At 44.6% G+C, this 16,838-nt stretch overlaps 1 protein-coding gene across 1 annotated transcript in view; it reads left to right on the forward strand.

The window, feature by feature from the left end:
- RFX2 (regulatory factor X2) overlaps positions 1 to 16,838 on the forward strand; it is a 582,894-nt gene that overhangs the window by 441,497 nt on the left and 124,559 nt on the right. Inside the window, 1 exon segment of the mRNA XM_030218518.1 lies at positions 2,305 to 2,454. Within this exon segment, the coding sequence (XP_030074378.1) occupies positions 2,305 to 2,454 (150 nt within the window).

Raw genomic sequence — 16,838 nt, forward strand, 5'->3', positions numbered from 1 at the left:
CATCCTGATTTAAGTCCTGCCCAAGTTTTACCTAATTATGCAAAGAATGATCCCAAATATACTCTAGTAACTATGTATAACCGCTAAGCACAAACTAGAGTTAAAGTATGGATACTTATAATAAGGTATCAGCTTGTTCTCTCGTCAAAATCAAGGAGATGAATTTCTAACGCCTTGTTAATTTTTTAGGAGGATTCTGAGAGTATTAACTCACCCAAAATGAGACACAGTAAATAAAATTTACAATCTCTACGGGTGGTTGAGCATCTCAATCACTGAATCTCTCCGTGGTTTTTTATTATAAATATTTTGAAACAAACCACTCAAGTGCTCTAATCACAAAGTGAATCTTTCAAACAACGTGTTTTTAAATTTTAAATTTCAAACGTATATATCATATATGACAAACTGATACCTTAAAGTTCCATAAAGTCCTCACAGAAGACTAAAAAAGAGAGACCCAAATAGGTCTTTCAATTCTATAATATATGAAAGAAGGCACTTATCGTTCTTCTTAAATAGCCACTTCCTTAAGGCTATAGAAGCGAGGATGCCATATCTGTTGAATACTCCATTTTGACTCTTTTTTAGTCTTCTGTGAGGACTTTATGGAACTTTAAGGTATCAGTTTGTCATATATGATATATACGTTTGAAATTTAAAATTTAAAAACACGTTGTTTGAAAGATTCACTTTGTGATTAGAGCACTTGAGTGGTTTGTTTCAAAATATTTATAATAAAAAACCACGGAGAGATTCAGTGATTGAGATGCTCAACCACCCGTAGAGATTGTAAATTTTATTTACTGTGTCTCATTTTGGGTGAGTTAATACTCTCAGAATCCTCCTAAAAAATTAACAAGGCATTAGAAATTCATCTCCTTGATTTTGACGAGAGAACAAGCTGATACCTTATTATAAGTATCCATACTTCACTCTAGTTTGTGGCTTAGCAAGTTTTACCCTAAAACACATCTCCAGCACGCCCCTTGCAATTTAGACAAAACTGTGGAGTAAAGTGTCTCAATTCTGAGTTTCAAAAATCGCATCTTAGACGTTTTGGTGAGGAAAACATCCCATCTGCCGCTTTGTGCTGCTTTTGAGTTGTTTTTCTCTTTTGAAAATGAGTGCCACAGTGAAAATTGCATAAAATATATAATATTACCTAATGCATAATGAGGGTACTCCTTTATTTTTAACATTTAAATATAAATAAGAGACTGCATTCAACTTTCATAAGCTTGGTATTTAATATGCAACATTTGACATCTGAGGAAACCAAACAAAGCTTTGTGTCATTAGTTCTTAGACATTGGAACAAGCAAGAGGGACATTCTTAATCTCTCATTAAAATAGGGATATTTTAGGAAAGAAAAGTGATTTACATTTTGACTAAGTAGGAATGAGGATTTGGCAACTATATAGGACTATAGATTTCATATTCCATCTTATTAAATTGCAGTGTGGAATGGATAGTGGACACTTTCTCAATTCTAACTTTTCACCAAGAGAATGGAGAACTGGGAAGAAGCAAACTTCTATTCCATGAGTTTGAGGGAAAACATGTTTTGTAGGTTGTCTTTTTATCCACTTCACATTTCCAAAAGGACTGAAAATTGTGTATAATATACAGGAAAATGTACTTTAATGACCTGATTCATTAGTTTTTCCCATACACACAGATTGAGAGAAAAGCCTTAGAGGCAGTTCTGTAAATGGGCACCTCCTTCTAGGTACCCCTATGCTGTTCAGTAAAAGCCTGTTCTACAATGGCACCTGAGCACCCAGATTTTGTTGTAGAATACTAATATTACCTGATATCAGTGTGCCTTACATTTAATGCCCTGCTGTAGAACTGGTATAACTGTGGGCACCCAAATGCAACAAGGGTTTGAGTAACACTGTATTTTCTGAGTTGCATGTGTAAATGACAGCCCTGCCCATGTGAATTTCCCCCCTCTCTTATATGTGCATGCTGTGCCAAGTACACGTTGCCCCTTACAGAATAGGGCGTATGTGTTTGCTATCAGTTACACATAGACATATTCTGTACACTTATGCGCTCAACTAGCATTTAAACGTGGGCGCTCTGGTATAGGATTGCTATTTTAGTGAATGAAAGCCTAAAAGTATATGATTTTAATTTGATTTTTTTTTTTTGTATCTCACTTTCACAAAAGACTTGAATAGAGCACCTTCAAACTAGCATATCTCACATTACAAAACATGCCTACTTTCCATGTATCAAATAGTAAGTGATAGTAAGGACAAGTGTTAATTGGTTGGTACATTCTTGTGTTCTAGGTAGGAGTAGTGAGTGCTTTTGCACAAACGCTACGGAGGTACACATCACTGAATCATTTGGCACAAGCAGCTCGTGCAGTGCTCCAGAACACATCCCAGATAAATCAGATGCTAAGTGACCTCAATCGAGTTGATTTTGCTAATGTGCAGGTAATTTAAATATATTTTTACTCACATTTATTGATGACTGTTATGCATGGAGTGTGTAATCAGGTTAGAAAAAGGACTATACCATTTTACTTTAGGATGAAACAGCACTACAGTAAGTGGATGATGTTGGCATTATCCTGTACTAATTTTTTTTGGTGGGAGGAAGGAGTTTACAAAAAAAATGAAAAATTTATTTCATCCTGCTTGTCAATGGGGAATGTATTAGTCATCCAAGTGGGTGATGATATCTAATGGTGCTGGGCCAGGGTAGTTCTCAAACACAGAAGGTTTGAGCACGTACAGTGCTTCCCTCCAGAGGCATGTCAATTATTTGCTTTCCCTCTGTACCGATTACACATGTTTCTTATAGCTCTGTCAACCCTGCAACTTAATGGCTGAAAACTATTTTTTTTTTCTTAGCTTGCTAAACCAGTCATTACTCATGGGTTTATGCAATGCTGCCAGCAGACAAGACAGCTTTTCCAGTGATATCCTTAGTATAAGGAGTTGTGTAGACCTGCAACTTGCAGTTTACTCTGTTTCCAGCAATTGTTGGCATATCTTAGATTGATGCAACAGGATGACTAGATAAGTTCTCTGAGCTTCAATCTGTAGGCTTTGCTTTCAGGTTATGTAGACTCTGTTCAGGGGCTCTCATTGATGTCTGGAGACCTTTCTAGTTCATAAACCACAGTTATATTTTAAAAAAAAAAAAAAGTCTAAGCAGCTTACAAGGCAAAGCAAACATAAAGGGCAGGGGGACAAGCACTGTTCCTTCTAAGCTGATCAGGAGTCCTCCAACTGCATTGCTGCCAGTGGGAGGCGGTGCTTCAGTATTGTATTTTCAGTCGCTAAGAACAGGCAAGCTCCCTGGAGTCCTGCAAAGTTTGCCTGTCCTTCACTATTGAAAATGTGATAGTGAAACAATACCCCCCCCCCCCCACACACACACACACACACACTTGCAGGACTATAGGTGGAGGACTCACGCTCAACTTAGAGGAAACAGTGAGGACAAGGCATCTTTTTAAAAACATAAGACACCAAAAGCTGTAGATGAAGGACTTGCACAGAAGGAAGCATGGAGCAGGAGAGATACAAGTTCATAGTAGGGGAATGAAGGGAAGAGAAAAAAGGAGGGCTTGTACAACATAGGGCAAATCTCATCCTTCACAACTCATGCCTTAAACAGCCAACAAGTTATAGAGCTGAGCATCCATGGAGGTCAGTTTTGGGCAGCAAATGGAGAAAAGCCTGGGAATTAAATTTATCCAGGGCTGACTCAGGCCTGAGCAATAGAGAGGGAATTCCAAAAATTGGGAGCAACTGTGCTGAAACAGGATGACTTGTTAGTCTCAAGGTATATCTGGTGGAAAGTAGGGTCAGTCAGTATATGTTGGTGGGATGACTGCAGTCTTCTGGCCAAAGTGTATGGGACGAGGATTTGAGGACAAGAAAGAGAGGAGACCTGAGGACTGAATCTGGTGGCATAGGGCAAGAATCTATATGGTATTTTATAGGCATTGGGAGCCAATGCTTACCTATGAAAAGGGGAGAAACAGGGTCAAATTTCCTCCGACCTTGAATAAGTTTAATGGCAGTGTTTTGTACGAGTTGCAACTTCTGTATTTGGGTGTTCGGAACACCAGCATGTAGGGAATTATAGTCAGTCTTGAAATTAATAAGCTATGCAGAAGGATACAAAGAGATGAGGGTTCGAGATGAGATCTTATAGAACATATTTGTCTGAAAGAGAAAGAAGCATGACAATACAATTTTAGAAATGGAACAAAAAGAAAGACTGCTCTCAAGGATGACCCCCAATTATTCTAACAGAGGAGGTGTAGCAGAATGGAGTCCCTCTGGTAGAGATAGAGAGATGATGATCTGGGGTGGGGGAAAAAGATTGCAAAGGCCAACATAGCAGTACTTAATTTTAAGTTGTTCTCAGTGAGCCAGTTTGCCACATCATCCAGCTTAGCAGACAAAAGGGCAGTAATGCAGGATGAAGTGGAGTCAAGAGTGAAAAGAAGCTGGATATGATCTGCATAGATTAAGAATGTGTAGCCAAGTGATTGAAGGATGAGGGTAAGTGAGGCAAGAAATCCACTAAAACTTGAAGGACCCCTAATATTACAATTTATAGCTGTGGGAAGGAGTCTTAGTGGTGGACAATGAAGGTGCACTCTGAAAGATAGGAGTGAAACCAATGAAGTACCAAGCCAGAGATGTCAAGATTCTTGAGACGATGGAGGAGAATGGTGTGGTCAACCAGATCAAAAGCAGCTGACATGTCAAGGGAGAGAGTAAGATCACATCTCTGCCTGTGTCAAGTGTTGTCTAACGTAGTTGACTAGTGTCACGCTTGCAGAGGAGAAAGTAGATTCCTGAAGTGAGCCCTTGTGCTGTCCGGGGCCAGAAGAAGGAGTTCTGTACCAGGACCGGCAGTCGGAGAAGCCCAGTGCTTCACCTGTGATGACCACCGTTCCCAAGGACTTGAGCTCCCAGGTGCTGACAGCCGACGGAGGTCTTGGGCGGAAGATGGTCGGATCAGTCAACGTGCAGTTGTCAGACAAGCAGAGGGGGTCAGATCCAGTCAGAGGATCAGAGCAGGCAGTAGGCAATCAGAGGAGTCAGGTCCAGGCCGTTGGTCAGGGCAGGCAAGCAGGGGAGGAGTCAGATCAAGGCAGCAGGCAGAGGAGTAAGATCCAGCAAGATGATCAGGCCAGACAATTGAGGAAAAAGGCAAAGAATACTCGAGCGCACCCAAAATCGGTTTGTAGCTGAGGCTCCAATTGCAGGGAGGAGAATGTTGTATGTGCATGTGTTACGCTTTCAAGGCAGAAACTAGGTTTGTGAGCCCTTGGACCACTGCCGAGGAGCAGTGAGGCAAAACCACCCCACACCAGGGACAAGGCAGAACTCTGACAGAAACAGCTAAGCTTCACCTGCACTTGACCACCCTTCCCCAGGAGTTCAGCCCCTGGGTGCAGGCGGCCAGCAGGACTTACCGGACAGGGCAGGAACTGGATACCAACTAGGCTGAACAGGGACTAAGGGTCAGAGGGGAAAAGAAACATGGGTCATGGGCAGCAAGGCAGGAAACTGGGCTAGGACTCGCAGACAGACAGTACTACAAAAGGCAGGAAATGGACAAGCTACAGGACAGGAACTGAAAGTTGCCAAGCAGCCACTGAAACAGGGTACAAATACTGACAGACAAGAGTCAGGACTGAAAGCTGCAGAGCAGCCACTAAGTAAGAACACAGAAAAGAGTCAGGACTGAAAGCTGTCACGCAGCCATAAAGAGATAGACACAGACAAACAGAAACTAGACCAGGAATACAAACCAGAAACAAGACTAAGAAATAAGCAACAAACCTAAGCTAAACTACACACAGACTACTAGAACCGGACAAGAACCTCAAACAAGAAACCAGACTAGGCAGAAGTGCAAAAAAGCGCCAACAAACCAGGGACCCTAGACGATGCAAAGGCCAACACAGAAGTTTCCAGGTGATTAATAAAGCCCATCAGCTGCTGAAGTTCAGCTGCAGGAATCACAAGGCAGCTACAGGTGCTGTTCAGGCACAAACAAGAGAATAAAGTCTGGCAGCCCGGAAGATCCAGACCGGACTGGGCAGAAGTCTGGAATGTGTGACAGTTCATAGCAGCCTCCTGTAGCGCTATAGAAATGCTAAATAGTAGTAGTAGTAGTTCTGGCCACCAGGGGGCGAGGTGAGCACAGACAAGGAAACAGTCACCGTCTTGACAGCGTGCTGGCTGCTGGGAAGGTCACCGAGAGAGGGAAACCGCCAGAGCAAGGGTCCAGTCAAGGAGGGAAGGAAGGCTGGCAGGCACACAATCGATCGCCGTCTTCCCAGGGGCGCAAGGCACAGGTAGGAACTAGCATTTTCTTTGCACTGTCCAGTGGACAAATGGGAAAAGGATCTACAAAATGTGTATTAGTCTGAACATAATCGTCCATAGGTGTTGAGAGCGGAAACTAAACCAAATAACTGATCGGTGAACTTGGATTGAAAATCAAGTGAACCTCATCACGACATCAGGAAAAGATGAATGTGCCATATAATACATTACTTAACTTACAAAAGAAACCCATAAATTCCCCCAGAATAAAATGCTAAGTAATAGTAAAAATACCATTCATTCTAAACATTAATGATGCTCTGGGTTTCCAGAGTCTCATATGACCTTATCAAGGTAACATATAAAATAAAATGTACCCATATACTAGCGCCCAAGTTATAGAAAGAAACTGCTTCACTAAAGAATGTCAAAATATGATCAATATATTATTATTTGTTACATTTGTATCCCACATTTTCCCACCTATTTTTAGGCTCAATGTGGCTTACATAGTGCCGGAGAGGCATTTGCAGACTCCGGTGTGAACAAATACAAAGTGATGTTGTGGTAAGATAGAGTTCATGTGGCACAGTCACATTAGGACATCGTATCTATATATATCAGAACAGACGCTGGTAAAACGGCCTGTGACATCATTAAAAGACCAAACTTTGTAAGAACATAGGATGACAGCACCATGTGTGCAAGATGCTTGATTTGGCTGATTCTCTCCCTCCGGATCAGGCCAAGTCACTTTGTCAGTTGGCCAAGCAGCAGAAGACGTGTTGTAAGTTCTTGGCCAGAGGTGCCTACGACACTTTTGATGTGGCATCCAAGATCTCTGCCCAAAGTATAGCAATGCGCAGACTCTCATGGCTGCGTGTCTCTGACTTGGAACCTGCGGTTCGGCGGATGCCCCATAACAGGGGGATAATCTTTTTGGAGACCAGGTTAAGGAGGTCACTGACCAAATCAAGAAACACACTTATACCATCTTATCTGACTCCCGCCAGGCATCTTCTGCATCTGCCTCCTCCTCTAGAAGGACGTTTAGTCAAAGCAAGGGACGAGCTTTTGACTACATCCAGCAGAGCATTGCTGCTGTCCTAGTGTCTGTGCTGGATGACTTACAGGTTGGGGGGAGGCTGAAATTTTTTCACGAAAGGTGGACCCTTGTAACCTCTGACCAATGGGTTCTTCAAATAGTCCTTTTGGATACGCCCTCAGTTGACGTCAGAAACCTCCAAATTGCCCACCGAGAGCTCATTCTTCAGCTCTCAGCACAGGCAGGTACTTGCAGAGGAATTCACAGCTCTTCTGAAGGCCCATGCAGTCGAGCCCATTCCACCAGAGGAGGAAGGGCAGAGATTCTATTCCAGGTACTTCCTTATGCAAAAGAAGACGGGGAGGATGCGTCCCATCCTAGACCTAAGGGCCCTGAACAAATTCCTGGTCAAAGAAATGTTTAGGATGGTTTCCCTGGACACCCTTCTCCCCATGATTCAGATAAACAATTGGATATGCTCTCTGGACTTAAAGGATTCATATACAAACATCCTGATACTTCCAGCCTACCAGAAGTATCTATGGTTTTGGTTGGGAACACAGCACTTCTAGTACTGCATGTTGCCATTTGACCTCGCGTCCGCTCCCAGGGTTTTTACCAAATGCTTAGCAGTAGTCGCAGAATTGCTACGCAGACTAGGAGTCCATGTGTTCCCTTATCTCAATGATTGCCTGGTGAAGGGCATGTCGGAGGACAGTGCTCAGGTGTCAATGCAGAGGACTATTCGGTTGCTTGAACTACTAAGGTTCGTTTTAAAATACCCCAAATCATATCTATATGCTGCCCAGCAATTGGAGTTCATTGGAGCCCTGCTCAATATGCAGAAGGTTTGAACCTTCTTCCTGGGGCTGAGAGCAGATGCAGTAGTCACACTGGCTTCTTGGGTTCACACCTCTCAGCAGGTCACAGCTCGACATGTTGAGGTTGTAGGAATACATGGCATCTACATGGCATCCACAGTTTGTGATGCCCATGACATGTCATCACATGAGAACTGTTCAGTGGACCCACCGGGAACCTGGAAGATGTCATTCGAATGTCCCCAGAGCTGACTCACTCCCTGTTGTGGTGGACCATTCAGTCCAGTTTGACTCTAGACTCCCATTCCAAATTCTTCAGCTGCAGAAAGTGCTGACGACAGATGTATCTCGCCTTGGTTGGGGAGCCCATGTAGATGGACTTCACCCTCAAAGTGCTATTTAGAACGCTCTAAAGGCTTTCTGAGATTGGCCGTCTCACCACATTATCCTAATTCAAACGGACAATCAGGTTGCAATGTATTACAATAACAAGCAGGGAGGCACCGGATCATACCCTCTGTGTCAGAAAGCCATTCAGATGTGGCATTGGGCTCTCAAGCATGGTATGCTCCTTTATGCCACTTATCTGGCGTGCAAAAGCAGCAGCCTGGCCGACAGACTGAGTAGGGTTATGCAACCACGAGTGGTCTCTCAACTTGGGCGTTGCCTGCGAGTTCTTCCAAGCATGGGGTACCCCCTCGGTGGATCTCTTTGCCACTCACATCAATCACAAGGTCCCTCAATTCTGTTCTAGGCTCCAGCCCATGACAACTTGCATCAGATGGCTTCCAACCTTCAGTCTCTGTCCCTCAGCCTGGATGTCGAGAGCCTAGAGTTTCCTTGGGTCTGCCGGAAGGTGTTTCCCAGGTCTTGCTGGCTTTTGTTTGCGCCTGTTCTTGCGCCCCGGAGTCCAATCAGGCCAGCAGTACTACGCAGACAAATCCTCTCAACTGTTATCTTAGAAACACGGACAGCTGGTTTAAGCCTATTAAAACAATAACAAGAGAAAAGAGGCAAGGAAGCTTCCTTTGGGGGAAAACACAAGTTTATTCTTTATCCAGAATTAGGACAAAAATAAGAAATAGAATAGATACAGATCAAAATAGAAAGAAGAGCATATTACAGAAATTGAAATACAAGGAAAATGGGGTCAGGACATTCTTTCAGACTCCCTGGCTTGGGAGCCAAAGAGATGTACACTGCTCATCGTTCCTGCCTTACAAAAGGTTTAAATAGGGTTTCTTTCCTTACAGTACAGAGAGCAAGAGGGAGGGGAGGACTTCTCCCCTCCTTAATTAGCATCTTACAGTCAGTCAGGATTTCCTTTGTTTAACAAAGAAATACATAGCATATGTTTACATTTTCTTCAGAAGGTGCATTTGTCCTGTTGTTAGAAGTGACAAGATGCTTTTGATCCTTATCTTCATATTACAGTTTTCCCATAAAAGAATCTATTTGTCAGAACCTTTGATCTTTTATCTTAGTATTTCCCTTTATTCTTATTTTTATTCTAATTCTAAAAAGAGGAGGCAAGAGTTAATTACTTTCCTATAGAGGTGATATGTTTCAAGCTTCTTACAGCCCAGGTCATTCTTATTCTAAAGACAAGAGTTAAAACTGCTTCCTTCTAGAGGTGTTACATTTCTCTCTGTCAGCTCATACCCTGTGTTTATGTCATAACATAGATTCAAAGAGTTGCGTAATAGAACTATTGCTATTGGCTCCAGAGATCTGTCTGTCAGGGAGATATAGTGTTTGATCTTATTGTCCTTCAGAAAAAGAAGTCTTCTACAAGGTGTTATGTGTTATGTCCTCTTATAGTTACAACAAAAAAGGGCCTTTCTCTCTTGTACTTTGAAGTGGCCTTACCTCAAAGGGCTTCAAAGGACATGGGGAAGAATTCTATCTCCTGAATTCCCTTAGGCCTGACCATATACAGTGGGAGAGATCGTGGGCAATCAGGTTCAATTACCTGACTTGGCAAGGGGGGGGGGGGGGGTGGTAGAGAGAGAATTGCTATTCCAGAAGCTCTTTCCCATGATTAGAAGGAGAGAAATCTCCATTTCTCTCTGTCCAAAAATATGAGGAATTCTGTATATTAAATAAATAATTGGAGGCCTTCCGCCTCCTCCAACACTTCCATGAAAGATTCCATCAAGAGATGTTACTTTTAAATGGAGGAGGTTTGCCATCTGGTTTGAAGGCAAGGCCCTAGATCCTATTTCATGTCTGACACACACCCTTCTTAAATACCTTCTGCACCTCTCCGAGTCTGGTCTCAAGACCAACTCTGTAAGAGTTCACCTTAGTGCAATTAGCACATCATCAACATGTAGAGGGTAAGTCCATCTCTGGACAGCCTGTAGTAGTTTGCTTCATATGAGGTTTGCTCTTGTCAAAGCCACCTGTCAAACATCCACATCGTTTTCATCCAGCTGATGAAAGCTCCTTTTGAGCCACTGGATTCCTCATCTGAAGAACTTGACCTGGAAGGTCATTTTCTTGGTGGCTGTCACCTCAGCTTGCAGGCTTCAGGCCTTAGTAGTGAATGCATCACAATAGAGTGGTCCACCGCACGCACCCTAAGTTCCTGCGTAAGGTTGTGTTGGTGTTCCATTTGTATCAGTCGATTGTCTTTCCAACATTTTTTCCCTGACCTCATGCCCATCCTGGTGAGAGCGCCATTCACACTTTGGACTGCAAGCGATCATTGGCCTATTACATAGAGCGGAGTAAGACCCACAAACCACCCAACTTTTTGTTTCTTTTAATCCAACAGGATGGGGGTCACCATTAGGGAAACACACAATCTCTAATTTGGCTGGCAGATTGCATTTCTTTCACTTATGCCCAGGCTGGGCTGACCCTGGAGGGTCATGTCAAGGCTCACAATATCAGAGCTATGGCTGCATCGGTAGCCCACTTGCGGTCAGCCTCTATTGAAGAAATTTGCAAGGCTACAACGTGGTGTTTGGTCCACCCATTCACATCACACTACTGCCTTGAGGAGTATACCCAATGCGACAGTCGGTTTGGATAGTCAGTATTGCAAAATCCATTTGGGGTCTGGAATCCAACTCCTCCCCCCTAGGCCCTTTTTCTTCTGTTCCAGGCTGCACTCTCATATAGTTGTATATAGTTTCAGGTTGATTTCTGTTATGTCCTCGCCTTTGCGAGGCTCAGTTGCCCAATGCTTGTTGTTTTTGGTGAGCCTGGTAGCTAGGGATTCCCATGTGTGAGAATTCATAGGCCTGCTTGTCCACTGAGAAAGCGAAGATACTTACCTGTAACAGGTATTCTCTCAGGACAGCAGACCTTATTTTCTCACAACCCTCCCACCTCCCCTTGGAGGTGTCTCATTTTTTTTTTTGTCACCTATTCTGTAGTAGTGTACTGCGGTAACTGTGCTCTCGCATGCACAGTGTAACATGTCTCTCGTTCTATAGAACTCTTTTCAGCTTGTCATAAGCTCCGAACCGGGCAACATGGGATTGCACTACCCTATGTGTGAGAATATAAGGCCTGCTGTCCTTGGAGAATACCTGCTACAGCAAGTGTCTTCACTTTTTGCAACAGCTTTTGATTGCTTTTAATTATTACAGAGTTTGCCGGAGTTGGCTAATGAGTTTGACAGGCAGGTTCTTCTTAATTCTTTCAAGATGACATTGTTGAGTGATTGCTGTTTTCTGTCCTATATTTTAATGGATTTCTTTCTTGCTTTGATTTGTTTCACAATAAGGGTGATTTTATCAAATTTTAATAAACATAAAAATAAAGAAAAAATGGTGATTCAGCCAGTTCCTTCTTTTCTTTCAAAGTTGGTATCATCTTTTTAGAGAGAGAGGTGTTTTGGTGGACTGACAGATTTGTATGTTTGTTTTTTCATAGGACCGTAAGTGTTGCCATACTGGAACAGGCCAAAAGTCCATCAAGCCCAGTAGTCCGTTTCTAACAGTGGCCAATCCAGGTCACACATACCTGGCAAGATCCCAAAAGAGGTAAAACAGATTTTTGTTGCTTACCCTGAAATAAGCAGTGGATTTCCTAAGGTCCCATCTTAATAATGGCTTATGGACTTTTCTTTTAGGAAATTGTCCAAACCTTTTTTTTTAAAACCCTGCTAAGCTAACTGATTTTACCACAATCTCTGGCAACAAATTCCAGAGTTTAATTACACGTTGAGTGAAGAAAAATTTTATCCAGTTTGTTTTAAATTTTCTACTTAGTAGTTTCATTACGTGCCCCCTCTAGTCCTAGTATTTTTAGAAAGCGTAAAGAAGCGATTCACATCTACCAGTTCCACTCCACTCAGCAGGGCTGCTGAGAGACTAAATCAGACCCTGGGCAGGGTCGCCCCTGCCCCCCCTCCCCAGGATTGCCAAAGTTGCTGCCACCTTCCCCCCCCTCCAGCCGCAATTCCACATACCTTGGCTGGCGGGGGTCCCCAGGACCCGCCTGCATAAGAAGCCTTCCTCCAGCGTTGTTCTTCACTCTGCCGCATTGCCTGTCCTGCCCCTGAGGCTGCTTTTCCCCTCACATCGCACATGCTCAATTTCATCAAAACTGAGCATGTGCGACGTGAGGGGGAAAAGCAGCCTCAGAACAGGTAATGCGGCTGAGTGAAGAATAGTGCTGGAGGAAGGCTTCTGCTGGTGGGGCCTGGGGTTCCCCACCAGCCAGAAAAGAGGTCCCAAAGCCCTGTATCTGCTCCTCCCCAGCATCTAAGGGGGGCCCGACGCCGGAGTTTTCTTTCTCCTCCTCCTGCTGGACGCGATCACCCGGGTCCATCAGAAGCAGGACAGAGAGAGAGGCGTCAGCACTGGGCCCCCTTGGAGGCCAGGCCCAGGGGAATCCTGCCTCCCCCCCTCCACTCCCCCCTTTCGGTGGCCCTGCGACTCAGTATTTTATAGACCTCTATCATATCTCCCCTCAGCTGTTTCCAAGATATAGAGCTCTAGCCATTTTAGCCTTTCCTCATATAGAAGTCGTCCCATCTCTTTTATCATTTTTTTTCACCCTTCTCTGTACCTTTTCTATTTCTGCTATATCTTTTTTGAGATGCGGTGACCAGAATTGCACATAGTATTTGAGGTGCAGTCATACCATGGAGCAATAAAAAGTCATTATAACATTCTCATTTTTGTTTTCTATTGCTTTCCTAAGAATTCCTAACATTATATTTTCCTTCTAAGGCTGCAGCTGCCACACTGAGCAGAAGGTTTCAACGTGGTCATCAACGACATCTAGATCCTTTTCCTGGGCGGTGACTTCTAACGTTGGAACCTTGCATCATGTAGCTATAGTTCAGGTTCCTCTTTCCCACACTGCATCACTTTGCACTTGCTCACATTAAACGTCATCTGCCATTTGGACGTCCAATCTCTCATAAGGTCCTCTTGCAATTTTTTTTTCATAATCTTCTTGCAATTTAACAGCTTTGAATAACTTTTTGTCATCAACCAATTTAATTACCCTAGTTATTCCCATAAATATATTAAATAGCAGTGGTCCCAGCTGTTCGAGGGCAGAAGAGAAAATGAAGCAGCTTCTAAGTCTACTGTTCAGTGGATTAAAGAAGCAATTGAATCCATGTTTCTCTGAGGACAAGGAGGACATTGATTTCTCACATGTGGGTGATGTCATCCGACGGATCCCCAGTGCGGATGCTGCCCAACGTAATATGGCTTAAAGAGGCTTTGGAAGCGCCCACCATTCACATGTGGGATGCTTCATGCCAACTTGTGAGCTTGGGACCATCAGTCTGTTTTTTTTCACGGAGCAGAGACGTCACGTTGGTGATCTCTTTTCAATGTGTCTGAGGATTTTTTTCCGGCTTCTGAGGCCCTCTTAGGCCCGAGAATTAGCTGAGTTACATCACCCTTTTTTTTAGCACAGGTGAGTCCTTAACCCTCACCATTGAGCTGTTTGATTTTGCATCAGCAATTTTATCTTTCATGTCCAAAACGTTCCTAGTGGCTTTAAGCACTGTACCCTGTGCAACATGCTGTTCTCTGGGACTGATCCCCATAGTTGATGCCTGGGCCCAGACCGTGAGGCCTCTAATTGTGTTCTTTGTGTATGCAGAAAAGGAACCAGAAAGCTATCCAGCACAAGAAACTTTTTGATGCTAACTCTTGTCCATCGATGTCTGTATCTGAACCATTGATCTCAATGGCTGCTCAAACTACTTCGGATACTGGATATGCACTGGCATCAAGAAGGTCTCTGCCTACCTTGACATTGGGCACTAAAGTAGAACCCTGAGACTAGTCAACATTGGACCCGATACCGAGCAGGTGTGTGATTTGACATCCTCTTCTTTGCCTTTGCTCAATGCTTGGCATTGGGATCCCTTGATGGCAAAGAAGCATCAGCATCAGACCTCCTTGAAGCATAGTGGTGGGAGCTCTGGGGCATCAGTGTTGCCCGCACCTGAGAAGCATTGGTACTGAGAGGGACCACTCCTACTCGGTAGTTGCCATGCAGATGCAGCATTTTCCATGCAGCCAGGACATTGCTTCCGACTCGGCACCAAGAAGTTTGTAGGCTGTTTTCATTCTAACTTCAACCCAGCCTTCATCGATGCATGCCCTTGATGAATGGTTCCGGGCCATGCTCAGAGAAGATCTGATGGGCTTGCTGCATCAAAGTGCATAGGCATCGAGGATGCTTGCATCAGCCGTAGCATTGGTCCACTCTGGCCTTGAGGCCAATGACCCGCCTATTGAGCGATCATTGACACCAGTTCCTCGCCGGGCATCAGGGCCAATGTTGACTGATGCAGTGATGCTTTTGACATCAAGGGAGGAAGCCTGGTGTTGAGGCATGGATATCACACCAAGAGACCGAGGCAGGTGCAGACTGTTACCTCCATGAGGAGTATTTTGCTGGGTCTGAGTCAGACCGTTCATGGGAGTCTGGTGAGGATCCTGTGGCATTCCATCTGACTCTTCCCCTCAGGAGAAAGGAAAATTCCCACCCGAGGAACTCTCCTTCACAGCCTCTGTCGGGGAAATTGTGGAAGCCATACCATTTAAGTTGGAGTTGGAGGACAAGCCCAGGGTGGAATTGTTTACCATCCTGGACTATGATTCTCCACCTAGAGAAGATGTGACTGTATCCCCTTCACAGAGTTCTCCAGGATGGACAGATGAAGAACTTGGAGACCCCGCTCTCTGTGCAGGTGGTTCCAAAGAAGGTCAATTCTATTTACAGAATCTATAAGGCTCCTGGATTTGAGAAAGTCCAGCTGCCCCACCACTCTGTGGTGGTTGAATCCATTCTCAAAGGGCCTCGGCTCCCCCAGGCAAAGAGTCTTGGATGCTGGACTGTTTTAGCAGAGAAGTTTTGTCATTGCCCTCACCTGTTTTCCATGTTCTCCAGCAGCAGTCCGTGCCAAGAAGAATCTGCTTTTCTTCCTGGAAACCCTGCACTTCCTTTATAGCCCAGCAAGAGGGTGCTGGCTGATGTAATCACTTCATGGTCTTTGGACCCTGCCTTGTTTCAGTTGTTTCTAGCCTCGTTCCTGTTGCCCATCTTCAGCCTTGTTCCAGTGGTCTCCAGCTTTGTCCCTTTGATCCATCTCCAGTCCTGTTCTGTTCTTTTTAGTGTGTCTCTCCTGCTTTGCCTTTCACATTGTTCCAGCCCCAGTCCAGTCTGTGCCCTCCATCTTGTTCCAGTCTGAATCTGTCTGCGTCCTCTGCTATCCCTGGCCACCGTGCCTTCTGGTTTCTGCTTCTCCCTGTCCCTGACCTCATCAAGTCATCCCTCAAGGGCCCTCTTAAGGGTTGTCTCCTGACCCTTACTCTGTCAGGCCAGCCCCCAAAGGCTCTTCTAATAACCACCCTCTGGGCTTGCCTCCGCTGGTGTGAGACTCGTCTGCCACGACTTTGGGCCAGGTGGGTAGCGTAAACAACTGCAACCTAAGGGCTCACCTACTTCAAACATGACAGGTTTATCTGGCCTCAGTGCTTGCTTCACGCATTCAGGCTTACCCAGCTGTACATGAGCCTCTACTAAAGTCCCTGGTGCAGAATATGTTTGACTTTGCGGGACACTCTATCTGCAGAGCAAGCTGCAAAGATTCACCAGCTGGCCAAAAAAGCATGAGTCCAGGAAGTATTTGACCAGAGGTACATTTGACACTTTTGATGTGATGTACAGACTCTGTGCCTTGTGTCTAGGGATGTGCTGACTCCTATGGCTGAGTGTCTCTGACCAGGAACCTGCGGTTCAGGAGAGGTTAGTGGAGTTCCTGTGCTGAGGGATAATCTTTTTGAGGACAAAGTGGAGAGGTTGCTGAGCTCATCAGAAAGCATACTGACACCATTAAGTCCTTCGCTTGGCCTCTTCCTTCTGCCTCCTCCACTTCTTTGGGGTTTTCTGATGGGCCTCAAAGAGGAACCTACTCTCAAAGGCATAGGTTCACTCCTTCCCAGCCACAGCAACAGGCCCACCCTCAGCACTCCCGTCCTTTGCGACAGCCACCTTCAGAAACCCCAGCCTGCTTCCTCAGTCAAAACAAAGAATGAGCTTTTGACTGGCTCCATGAGAGCATAGCTACAATCAAAGTGCCTGTCCCAGATGACCTGCCAGTAGGAAGGAGGCTGAAGGTTTACCAAGAAAGGTGGCCCCTTGTAACCTCAGAC

The sequence above is a fragment of the Microcaecilia unicolor genome, chromosome 11 (assembly GCF_901765095.1).
Source record: "Microcaecilia unicolor chromosome 11, aMicUni1.1, whole genome shotgun sequence".
NCBI lineage: Eukaryota > Metazoa > Chordata > Amphibia > Gymnophiona > Siphonopidae > Microcaecilia > Microcaecilia unicolor.